General features: G+C 36.0%; 1 protein-coding gene across 5 annotated transcripts in view; it reads left to right on the top strand.

Moving 5' to 3' along the window:
* The window catches only part of EHBP1 (EH domain binding protein 1), a 342,186-nt gene that overhangs the window by 271,794 nt on the left and 56,899 nt on the right, over positions 1-13,493 (top strand). For 3 of the 5 annotated variants that reach the window (XM_024753020.1, XM_024753019.1, XM_024753022.1), the window contains one exon: positions 9,295-9,442. In XM_024753020.1, the coding sequence (XP_024608788.1) occupies positions 9,295-9,442 (148 nt within the window). The remainder of the gene's footprint in view (positions 1-9,294; positions 9,443-13,493) is intronic. The other 2 variants (XM_024753023.1, XM_024753021.1) reach the window with 1 other exon arrangement.

Here is a 13,493-nt window from a genome sequence, read left to right as displayed (position 1 = left end):
GCCAGACAACCAGCAAGAGGCCTTGGATGTAACACAAGGTGATACTTACTTAGTCAGCCATTCTTTTTTTTTTTTCTTATAAATTTTTTAAACTAAGAAGTTATCCATTTCACAGAGAAAAGAGGAATTAAATTATCAAAGGGTCCTTTTTGGAGGCCCAAACTATTTCCATTAGTTCTGCTAATGCAATTTGAAGTTTTCAAAAATATAAAATAATTGCTTTTATAATCCTAAAAATAATTATTTTTAGAGGAATATAGTACCTACTAGAAATTCATATATATTAGTTTAATGAATGAAAGAAAATGATTACTGACTTAGAATATAAAACTTTATATCCCAGATACTTAAAGGAGAGGCTCATATAGCAACATTAACTTGATCATGCACTTTTATGTTTAGAATTCTTTATTTTTACAGCACTCAGGCAAAACAAATGCTACAATTAAAAATGATCATTTCTGTATTTGGAAACAAAGAGATATATTTTTTAAAACTTGAGTATGATATATTTTGTTGTGTGAAATGAATACTAATGAAATCTAAATTCTTCAAATGCATGTCTGTTTTTTCTGAACTAGACCTTTTATGCTTTCTGCTCATATATTAAAAACTAGATCTCAAACTTAAATTCACATTCTGTTTAATATTTTGCCTATGTATTTTAAACAAATTCAAAATTTAGTAGTTACTACAAAAATAAATGTAATCCCCAGGGTTGATCAAAGATTTAATCTGACCAGATGGAGCAAACTTGAGAAAGATTTTGACTTTCCACTCTGTTTTGCAACAAGAAAGGCTGATTTTTTTCTTTCTTTCTTTCTTTGTTAGAGAAACAGAGATCAGGCCATCCCCAGAGAAATGAGCAGGTGTGGCCATTTATAAGCATGTCTGCTTATATTACAAACCAGCATAAGAAAAGTTTGAAACGGGTTGAAAAGATCTGCTAAACAGTTTTAATGTTTTACTCTAAATCCTATTTATTCAGTCAAGAGCTGATCAAGCTGGCGGGAAACTATCTAGTCTACCCAAACCTTTAAAGATCTTATAATTTTATTTTTTATTTTTATTCTATCTTTGGTAGCAAGTGAATAGGTGCACTTTGGCAATCCTTGCCTCTGGACAAGCACAGATTTTTTTTTTTTTTTTATCCTTTCTGAATGCCTAATAACAGAGCCTTGCTTCCTGTCTAATGCTGAAAGGGTGGCAGTCAAGTTCTTTCTCTTAGTTTACTATTAAATTGAGGAATTTCACGGACCATTCTGAGAACAGAATCCTGTGAAATATTAGCAGTACTAAGTAAAGCCCTATAAAAAAATTTAGATAAGTTAAAATGTATTTAGCCCAATTAATAAAAGTCTAACTCCTAAGACCATATGAAACACTGAAGAACTCAAGTAAGCACAAGATAGTATGGTATATGGGTTTGTTGATAGAAATAGGGTGCTTTGTGCTGTTATAAACACAAATTTACAAAGACTAAGGATGCAAACTACATTATTTGAAATAATATATTTCTAAATTTTGTAAAAGCTTATTTCATGAAAATGTGTGTAGACATGTTTCTTAAATAGAAAGACTTCTCAATCTATAGTTTTCAACTGACTGAATAAAAATATCTAATGTTATGAAAGACACCCTTGGGTGGGTACTGATCTCAGCAGCTACACTGACAGTTTCTCATGTTCTAATTCACCTTCACACATCCATGGCATCATTTTTTGGCTAAAGTAATGTCAGTCGTTGACATTTGCGGCAAGTATAAAAAGGACCCCCCATGGCAGCCATTTTTATTTGATTCTTAAGATCCAAAGGCTGCTGAAAGAACAATTGAATAAAGTTGAGGATTGGAGAAGCTTGATTTTCTTGTTCTCTGTGAAATGAAACTCTAGTCTTTTTCTTCCCCTTCCCCTTAAAAGCAAAAGTCTGCTAGGGGGTTGTAGCTGTGTCAAAGCCGCTGGGATGCCACTGCTGATCACTTTAATTACTACGACTAAGGAGGATAAAATTAAAAGTAGCACCATTGAAGCAGTGGAAGAAAGCTTGCCTAGATGTCGGTGAACTGTGAAATATAAAAATTGCATACCAATACATTTTTATGGAAAGGAAACAAGGAATTACATTACTTATTCTTGAAGAGTTTGTCCTTAAATTGTCAAGTTTTACTAGTGCGTCTATCTATGGCAGATTGTAGACCATTTTAGAACGATAAGAAAAATAGTAACTTGAAGACATGCTGTGAAAGGGCTAAATATTTTTTCAGTTTATGTCCAAAGTGGTTAGTTCTGATCCATCTTCTATATTTGAATATTTTAAATTCATTGTGTTGAAATACAAGCTTTTTGTACCATAACAGGACTTTTGCCTTATTCTGAAGATGTTAACAAAGAGGAAAGTGAAGCTTAAATGTACCACATTCAGTACTTTTCTGAAGACTTATAATTTAAAGTCAGGAACCTAAGTTTTAAATGAATATAAGTAAGTTAATTTCTCTTTACCTCTCTGTATTCAGTAGCACAAAGGGGAGTTTAACCTGATTTGTATAGCCCAAGTGTAAGTAAAGAACTGTTGTTTTTTTTAATGACAATAGCAGTAGGGCCTCAGACAAATTTTCTGAACACCAGTAATGTAATAGCTAGGACCAGCACTTTGAAATCAGACAGACAGTGATTTTAATTCTTACTATGCCATTTACAAGATGTATGACCTTGGGCAGTATATTTAAGTGAGATTCCATTTCTATCAAATCAGAGTCATAGTGGTTACCTCAGAGTGGTGAATGGTGAGACAACATGTGTGAAAACACTGCACAGGCACACAGCTAGTATTTACTCAAAAATACAGCTTCCATCAAACCCTCTAAAGAGTACATCTGTCTTACAAAAGCTAGAATGTTCTATATAACTCGGTCTAACTCTGTAAATAATACTGTATAGAAAAAGGTAAATGTCATCAGACCCATTCTTAGAAATAGGAGCCTACTTCAATTTTTTTAAGTTTATTTAGACTAGGCAGGTAAATGAAAGATACATAGGTTTCCTATGTGTTGAATTTTTCGAGTGTACTTTTAATGACAGCAATCTTCTAAGTTACTTACCTTTGCATCCCATTGAAAAGATTCCTTTATTTTTATCAGCAGATATAGTAAACAGATGACTTATTTACAGCTGTGAGTCTCTATCTTCTTTTGAATGCAGAAGGGTCAAAACAGATAACACATTTCTGTGCTTGAGTAGGTTTAGGCAAACCATCATTGTCAGAAATATTCACCTATACAAACATAAAAAATGATGAAATAATCACTGCCCTTACTCTCTGGTCATTTTATTCCTTTGATATAAACAATATGTTTCGAGTAAAAGACACACAAATTTTTTTGCTATCTATTCTTTAAATATTACTGTAAAAACTGACTTTAAAATTTTTTTAATTTAATTTAATTTATTTTTTTATACAGCATGTTATTAGTTATCCATTTTATCCATATTAGTGTATATATGTCAGTCCCAATCTCCCAATTTGTAAAAACTGACTTTTAATGAAGCTTATATATAAAAATTAGTTTTACATATAAGGAATCTGGATTTTAATAATACTATCAATTAAATTGGTTGCATAATCAATTTCTATAATTACAAGCTTTTCCTTCTGACTGTAACAATTAACTTCTATTTTTTCAGTTGGTTCTTTGTCTTAAGGAAACTCAATGGGTGAGAAAACAAACAACGCAGATATGCCATCCCACTGGAGCCCTCCAAGGCCCAAGCAAAATTATCTCTGTGGTGTTAGGACGTTAGCAGAAAAGTAAATCAGGGCAATCTGATAGGGAACTAGAATTCTGTCAGTCAGGCTCAAGATTTTGTGCTGTGTCCATAAACTTTGTTTACTGTAGGGTTTTATGAGTTGTAACCTGCCCTTGTAGTCTGTTAATGAGGCTAAATCTTGCTACTTGAGAACTGAATTACAGCACACCTCTGGGCTAATGGTTATAAACAGAAAGTCCCATTAGGGCTGCATTCTGATTTGTTTGTTTACATTTTTTCTATTGTATAGAGAACAATGATGGGTAAGTAGGTACAAACAAACAATTTACATGGAAATTGATAGTGTCCCTACTTAGTATTTAGAGTTGGTTTTATTAATGATTGCCTGCTTTAAATTGCACTCTTGGTAAGCTCTCAGAAACATTTGCAGGTGGGAATATTATTGGGGGAGGAGGGGGAAGCGGTAGCTGGTAAGAAAAAACTAGGTTCCCATTTCATATTCATAAAGGTAGAATCATTTATTTCATTTTTATGCAGTTAAGATGACCCAAGACCACTTCATCTTAGTCTGAATCACCAGATTCCAGCTCTGTGAGAAGTTATTACACGCAGTGAAATTCACTTAAACCTAGTTGCCTGAGGCATATCAAATAATGGTTTTTATTAGTGCTCTTAACTTTTCTTAAGTTTGAAAGATGAAAGTTTAGTAAAAGCTCAATTTTCCTCAGTTGGTCATGTAATTTGATACTTTTGGGGGATCAAATAGTTTGAAGGTTAAAAGCAGGGCCCTGTAGTCAGACAGACCTGGGCTGGACTCCTGGCTCAGACATCAGTTCTAGCTGTGTGATCTTGGAACTCTAAACTTAAATATTCTCATTGGTAAAAATCAGGTTGTAAAAATTAAATGAGATCATGCATATAAAGCACTTAGCACATAAAAGCTCAAGAAATATCAGCAACTGTCACCAAAGTTACCATTATCAAGCCTGCATTTCCTTTTATTTTCTAAGTTCAGAAGTATTAATAATGAACTAAGGATTTTTGTATATTATTCTTGCGTCTTTGGTCTCACACTGCCCAGTACATACTACTCCTCTAACTACAAATAAGCTCGCGTCTCTAAATATTAAGAAAATTCCCCTTGAGGGACTTCTCTGGTGGTCCAGTGGCTAGGACTCTGTGCTCCCAATGCAGGGGGCCCGGGTTCGATCCCTGGTCAGGGAACTAGATCCCACACGCACGCCGCAACTAAAGATCCTGCATGCTGCAAAGAAGATCCCCCACGCGGCAACTAAGATCCCACGTGCCTCAACTAAGACCCAGCACGGCCAAAATAAATAAATAAATATTTTTTAAAAAAGAAAAGAAAATCTCCCGTGAATGTTACATCTCTCTTCTTTTGCCCCTACCACCCACCCCAGAAGCCTACCATCTCATGTCTTTCCTCCCTTCCCCCCAAGACTTTTGAAAAATAACTCTTATTACAAGAGTAGTACATGTGTATTATAGAAAGTTAGAAAATGAAGACAAAGAAAACAAAAATATCACATTTCCATACCCAGATATCTCCACCATGTCAATTTTGTGAATAACCTTCCAAGTCTTATGTATGTATTTATTTTGCCAAAAAGACAAAACAAAGTTATTACTATATAAACTGTTTTTCAGTCAAGTTGTATTTTCTCTCATTTAATAACTCTAATTATATTCAGATTCCTCTAATTGATTCAACAGTGTCCTTTACAGCTGGTTTATCCAAACTAGTATCTAACCTAGGACTACACATTGCATCTGGTCAAGTCCCTTTTGTTGGTGGAGATGATGATTAATTGTTTTTTGTTGTGTTTGTTTAGACAGCTCTTATTAAAATAACCAGATTAATTGGCCTTAATATCCTACTTTCTAGATTTGTTTGGTTGCTTCCTTGCTGTGTCATTTATCATGTTTCTCTGTCTCCTGTGTTTATGATAAACTGGAGGTTGTATCTGAACGCTTAGTAGATTCACTTTAGACATCTGGGCTAGAATATTATAGGTGGTGTTCGCTTCATGTGTTTCATATCAAAAAACATATAACAGGGACTTTTCTGGTGGTGCAGTGGTGGAGAATCCGCCTGCCAATGCAGGGGACACGGTTTTGATCCCTGGTCCAGGAAGATCCCACAGGCCATGGAGCAGCTAAGCCCGTGCACCACAAGTACTGAGCCTGTGCTCTAGGGCCTGCGAGCCACAACTACTGAGCCCACGTGCTACAACTACTGAAGCACGTGCACCTAGAGCCTGTGCTTTGCAACAAGAGAAGCCACTGCGATGAGAAGCATGCGCACCGCAACGAAGAGTAGCCCCCACTCACCACAACTTGAGAAAGCCTGTGTGCAACAATGAAGACCCAACACAGTCAAAAATAAGTAAAAACTTAAATTTAATTTAAAAATTAAAAAAAAACATAACATATGGTTGATTCAACATTAGTGATGCTAAGACTGACCGTTAGAGTAGTGGTTTCTAATCCCTGATCTAGTTCTGATCTCTTCATTTAAAATTAGGTTTTCCTCTTGCAATTAGGGAATAATCTGTGTGGTGTTACTTAAGCATATGGTCCAATTATTAATGCTGTAAAACAATACCAAACTTAATGGTGTAAAAATTTTTTTTATTCTCAGATTCTATGGGTCAGGACTTCAGATAGGGTATAGTGTGGATTCTTTGTCTCTGTTCCACATTGTCTGGGGTGTCAGCTGGGGAGACTTGAATAGTTGGAGGTGACCCAAAATGGCTAAAAGTGGAGATTCTGAAGAAGGCTTTATTCATGTTTGACACGTGAGCCAGGAAGACTTAAGGCTGAACTTGGCTGGGAATGTGGACTGGTGCACCTACGTGTAGCTTGGGATTCTCACAGCATGACAGCTAGGTTCCCAGAAAGTACAAAATGCAAGAATTTCAACAGAACTGGACAAAAGGGGTGTAGCCTTTTCTGACCTAGCGTTGAAAATCACCTGTAGCACTTGTACATTCTGTTGATTATGTACAAGTCACTAAAGCTGGCCCACACTCAAGGGGAGGGGAATTAAGCTTTACCTTTTGACGAGGGAATGGCAAGGTCATGTTGCAGAAAGCATGTGGGATGAGAAATACTATCATGGCCATCTTTGGAAAATACATAATATTATTATTATAGCTGGTCTTATTTTATAAAGTTGAGCTTTCTGTAAGTGACTGGGACTATTTAGTTACCCTAAACTTCAGTTCCCACTGGAAAGACAGGATAAGTGTTTGATTTTTTTCCTCTAATTAGTAATTTTCAGGAGTTCTTTTAAAAGCTACCTCAGGGCTTCCCTGGTGGCGCAGTGGTTGAGAGTCCGCCTGCAGATGCAGGGGACACGGGTTCGTGCCCCCGTCCGGGAAGATCCCACATGCTGTGGAGCGGCTGGGCCCGTGAGCCATGGCCGCTGAGCCTGCGCGTACGGAGCCTGTGCTCCGTAACGGGAGAGGCCACAACAGTGAGAGGCCCATGTACCGCAAAAAAAAAAAAAAAGCTACCTCAAATGAGTTTATATATCCTTCTAAGAACTTTCTGAATATCATAATGAATTGATGAGTTTTCATTGATTCAGTGTGTGATTTTGTTGATTCAATTCATTGCAGTCATTGTTTGCTTGTTTGTTTTGATACTGAAATTGCTTCAGTTTGTCCACTGGGAGCTTCAAGCTTGTCTCTGGGTCCATTCAATACCTCTGTTAATCTACCCGCATTAATTTTGACAGCTCTCTATTCTAGCCATCTCAAAATTTGTGAAAGAATTGTCTAGCCTTAAACTCTACCAAGCTAGTGTCTTACCCCTGTCTCTTCTGACTCAGCTTTTTTCTTCCCTCTACATCTAATCAGTTACTAAGAATTGGTACAGGTACCAATCCTAGCTCTGATGTATTTCTTACACCTGTCTCCTTCCATTCCCATTGCCACCATCCCAGTTCTGAATCTCATTATAGCTTCCTTGTACTGTTTATAAGAGCCTCCTAAGTAGTCTCTTTCCAGTCCCCCAGGCCAGCCTATCGTATACACTGTTGTCAGATTAATCTTTAATCTTTCTCAGATACAACTCAGGTTGATCATTCCCCTTAACAAAAAAAAAAAGAAGAAGAAGAAAAAAAAAGACACAAAAACAAACCTCTTTCTTCTGAACTCTTCATCTGTTTTTATTGTACCTCCTTATTGTGGCTGTTTTATCTTTCCCTCTATAATATAAGCTTTGAAAGTATAAATCGTTAAGTTTTCATATCTAATACCAAGTGCCAAGGTATGTACTAAGGACCAAAGATACAAAGATAAATCACATCTAGCTCCTGCATTCAAGTAGCTCAGTTCTACTGAGAAGGAGATGTTTGTACAGAGTTATAACTTGACAGGTATTATTTTAAAAAGTAATCTCACACACACACACACACACACACACACACACGTGCGCACACACGGTACTATAGTAACAAAGAAGAAGGAGAACTTCATTCCACCAGTGGGGAGGAGGGAAGAGTAGTCAGGGGAAGTTTAGTGGATTTAAACTGAATCTTGAAGAATGAGTAGGAGTTAAATAGATGATAGAAGAACATTTCAGGAAGACAAAATGATATATTCAAATCCATGGATGCATGAAACTACATGATACAAACAATTTTGTATAAATAGATGTGAGGTTTTATAGAGATTGGGAGAGGTTAAGGGAAGATAACTGCACAGATATGTTGGGACCATATTATTTCAGGCTTTGTTTTGTCATAATAATGCCTTATATCATATACTTGCCAGTTTACAAAGCAATTTCACATTGATTATTTGCAATTCATAATAGCCCTTTTTTAGGAGGCAAAACCTATTTTAGTTATTTAATTCTCTGTCATTTTTAGTTATTTTAAATATCAAAAACCACACTAGTTTTTACTTTTTCTTCTCAATGTTTGTCTGGGGGGAAGGCATAGTAGAAATAAGGACAGAAGTACATCAGTTACCCAATTCTGATTTTAAAACTATCAACAACAATAACTGTGGAACTAATGTGTACTATCCCCATTCCTGCTGTAGCCCCCTAAAAATACCACTTCCTATATTTGATCAAAGATTTCTTTTAGCCAGTGCTGTATGCCTTTACTAGAAAATTGCAAGTTAAATTCTAATGTTAAAAAAATAAGGTATTAATTGAAATTCTGTTTTCAGTATTGTTACTTTTTTCCTATAAGCCTGATTATTTTATTAATAGTAGATCCTGCTCTTTTCTCAGTAATTATATTGCCAAACATTCTTTAAAGGCTAGTTTGAATCTTTAACAGACATAATACAATAATTTGTAAATGTTTTTTAAAAATCTGATTCTTGGATGTCTTTTAAAAATGGTATGACATCCAACTGATATAGAGCATCCCATTTATAATGTGGGCCAAGCACCATGCTGTAAACCAGTTACTATCATGATGATCAGATTGAAAATGAAATTGCATTTCTGTCAATTACTGAGTTGGCAACTGTTCAATATATCTTAGCAGCAAGATGAAGAGCGACGTCGGCAGCTGAGAGAGAGAGCTCGTCAGCTAATAGCAGAAGCTCGATCTGGAGTGAAGATGTCAGAACTTCCCAGCTATGGTGAAATGGCTGCAGAAAAGTTGAAAGAAAGGTCAAAGGCATCTGGAGGTGAGTTAAAGAATCTTGTATCATATTCTACACACAACCCAGAAATCCGCAGTGGATGTTTTGGGACTTTTTATTCTTACTTCAAAATGTTGTGCATCAAATACATAAAGTTTCTAGCCTATCAGTATGTTACAAAAAACTTAAAGCATAGTAAATCAGAAGATGACTATTGCCAATTTCCAAATCAACTCAAGAAGTACTTTGATTATGATTAAGTATGATTAGTACTCAAGAAATACTAAGAATATGATTTAGGAGAAAACTCAGACAGGCCTTGGTTTGTGATTGCCCATGATGCCTCATTAATTGTATTAGGAGTGAGTAAAATGCAATCAAGTCCTCAACATGTAGATCACAAGACTTGTTAGTGGAGAGCTTTGGCATGAGAGATTTTCACTTTGAACCAGATCTTTGGAAAGTAGCTTTAACAATGTTCCACCATTATAGCCTGACATGTAAGCATTTTGAATAAGTCCCATATGCATTTCTTCTTAGTCTCCTGATTCGAAGAGGGTCTTTTTCAATATCTGTAGAAATTATTCTAAGCTTTATTTTAGGACAAGGACTATACATATAATTAAAGGGAATTTTAGTTTTGCCTCTCAGTGCTCAATTTGGGCATCTTTAACTTGAAACTTTTTACATTTTTATTTGAGTAGTATATTCAAGAGGCCTGTGGGGTTTTTTATTTCAAAGGTATGTGACCTATTTATCTATCAGAACATGCCAGGTACTTGTCCTGAATTAATCTTAAATGCTAAAAGATCACTCTGGAGAGTAGGCAAGTGAGGACTCGAATAAGACCTTAGAGAACTGAAACAAAGGAAACCATTTCTAGGTCAATGATAAGTTTCTTCAAAGTAAACTGAAACTTACTGCTGTTATTTCTAATTGATTCGTTATATTAAAATCTTACTGTTGTAGAGCATTCCAACCAATGCCTATAGCATATAACCTTCCATCCCATACATTTGAAAGCTGCTTTCCCAAGTAGCTGTATATCTGTCCATCTGGTATTCTCAGAATGTTTGTTTCTTAGTTAAATCCTTCATCTTACCTTTTCAACTCCTGTCATTCAGAATTTTTATTACAGTTTCTATACTCACTACTAAAGTTTTATAGTAACAGCAGTAACTACTCACAGCTACATTATATAACGCTATTATAATTTGCTTTCATTTATGATTAGTAACAAGATATTTCTTTGATATCATAAAAATTCCAGATATTCTAAGTAAATCTTAAAAATCTTTGCCTCCTTGTATCTCAGAAAGATAGAAAAAGCCTCATATTCTTGACCCTCCAGATAGACTGCCCTAAAGCTACTAATACTACCTCCGTGTGATATCATAAACCCATGGAAGAGCAGTAATAATAAGATGGAGAGGCATCCACTGTCTCAATTTTTTTTTCCAACAGTGAGCAGATGACAATGCTAAATGAGTTGTGAACTCTGGGAAGGCTAAGAATTAGAAATTTCTGATTAATGGTGTGGGATGAGTCAGCTATGTAATTGGTCTTATCTCTATAATCTAACCCCAGTTGAGCCTAAGCCAGGACTAGACTAGGTAGAGAGACTTAGTCAGTGTTACAACCCCCAAAATGGGTATCTTCCCAACTTGGTAACTGGGGAAAGTGAAGACCTGATTTTGGCATCATTCAGCAGTCAACAGAGTGAATAAAGAACAAGTGAGGATTGGATCTCTGAAGCTAGCAAAGAAGTACAGACTAGAAAAGGAAAAGCCAGGTGAAATGAAGGTGGGACAGTGTTCAACAGATGACTTATGAGAACCTGCTGAAGAGTCTAGACTGTTCCCTAAGGAGACCAAAGTGCCCAGGGTCCATTTCTCTCATAGGACACACCATACCTTGGATGTTGGAAACGGCCACATATCAGATGATAGGCTCTTAATCAGAGCTAAGGTTGAGCTACAAGCAGTGCAGGCCTATTCCTTGACCTCAGTGGTGGATATTGGCCTGTCTTCATAAAGGTGTATGGATCCGACTAGGTCTGCTCTGGCATCAAGGCCTAAGCTGAAGCTATCAAGGCCGGAGGCGGGGAAGAGACCTTTAGGTCAAGGGAGGGGGTAAAATTCCTGCCTAGAATTCAACCATTCATACATACACATTTATCTGTTTAGCAGTGCCAGTCACTGTGCTAGGCTGGGATTCGGCAAACTTCCTGGAAAGGGCCAGAATAAATGTTTATAGCCTTCACAGACCATGTGTTCTCTGTCTTAACTACTCGACTCTGCTCTTGTAGTCTGAAAGCAGGCTTGAACAATATGTAAATTAATGGGCATGCCTGTTATTTACCCCAAAATGGTGGTGGGCTGGTTTTTGCCCCCATGCTATAGTTTGCTGACCCTTATATAGCAAATTAGAAATTCACTTGATTTCACAAGAGTCTAATTCCTAAATGAAAATAACCCTATGGGGTTGATAAATCAGGGGGAAACAGTTAACAAATTAGTGTCCATTCTTCCAATGTCTAATGGGAATTATCAGGTCTGAATAAGGAATATTGTGAAAGGAGGAGAGAAAAATGAATAGGGACCAGCCTAGAAGACAGACTAGGGTGGGAAAATTTTTGGAAGCAGTGGTCCAAAGTGACAAAGAAGAGGCGGTAGTCAAGAGCTGAAATAATCAGGTGAAAGCACAACCTAGGGGACGTGTTGAACATGATACTCAAACTCACTGCCTGAACCTACTTGAAAAGCCTGTTTTTTTTCCATCCTCAGTGAGGAAAGGAAAACTTAGTAAGTTAGAGGTGAGGTGTCATAAGCCTCAGGTGTCCGCAGAAAATATATGCAAGATATTTTAGGTCATGTAAAGCCAGGTATTCAAGCATCCCACTTGCATCCTATTTCAACCAGAAGTAGCCTAATTCTTGTGAAATAACAGAATCAGTCCAAGGAGCTACAGCCTAGCTTTTACTTGTCCTCCTCTTGACATAATTTTAGGACTTAGAAGAGAGTCAGGTGATATTGTGGTATACTACATGTGTTTTTTCAATTTCTGCTTTGTTGTTTAGTTATAGACCTATAACAGCCTCCTTTTAAAATCCTCATTTTAGGTAACAAACTTGTGGGTTCATTTATTGTATTGATCTTTCTTGGCAAGGTACAGTTGTTTGTGGATGAATTGTGGTATTTTCATTTTTAGTTGTGTGGTATTGTGGTCAGAGAATATGCCCTGAATTTCTGCTTTGAGAATTAATAAGTTTTTATTTTGGCCAAATAAATGTTACATTTTTATTAATGGCCCATGGGCACTTGCAAGGAAGGTGTTTATCTAATTTGAAGATGATAATATATCATATATTTATTATATATTACATGGGATGTATATGATATAGATTTTGTATATTTTATGTGTACTTATATATATGTGTATATATGTCATATATGTATTTTTTTATTCTGTAGCTTATCACTTTGGTTTGGGTTAGGTGAGGGTCATTGAACTTTTAAACTGACATTATTGCCTCTCTTTGATTTAGATGGAATAGTGTACTTTGTTTTTGCATTTCAAATGAATAAATGAAAATTTAAAAATTTTATCCATGAGAATGTTTGTGTGCCTGCATTATCCTTATTTCAGTTATGGCAAATAGATTTATCTAAATTTGTTGACCCAAAATAAAATCTTACAGGCCTTCAGTAATTTTTACTTTCAGCTTCTATTAATAATATATTTGTATTGTTTTCTATCATTTGTTTGATTTCTATAGAATAACTTTAAAAGTTATGAATTTTATAGGGAACCTTCAATGAGAATTTTCAAATCATGATACAAATGAGAAATTTTATTCTGAATATTTTTTTTTTCCTGGGAAGAAACAGTTTCATGTACACTTAGGTACAATCTCTGTGTTCTCTGAACCACCATTTTGTGTGAATGTTTTTTTTTATTTATTTATTTTTGACTGCGTTGGGTCTTCATTGCTGCACGCAGGCTTTTTCTAGTTGCGGGGAGCAGGGGTTACTCATTGTTGCGGCGCACGGGCTTCTCACTGTGATGGCTTTGCTTGTTGCGAAGCACAGGCTCT

This window comes from Neophocaena asiaeorientalis, unplaced genomic scaffold, assembly GCF_003031525.2.
Source record: "Neophocaena asiaeorientalis asiaeorientalis breed wild unplaced genomic scaffold, Neophocaena_asiaeorientalis_V1.1 scaffold100, whole genome shotgun sequence".
Lineage (NCBI taxonomy): Eukaryota > Metazoa > Chordata > Mammalia > Artiodactyla > Phocoenidae > Neophocaena > Neophocaena asiaeorientalis.
Note: the sequence above shows the minus strand (reverse complement) of the source record. Positions and strands in the feature narration are given on the sequence as shown.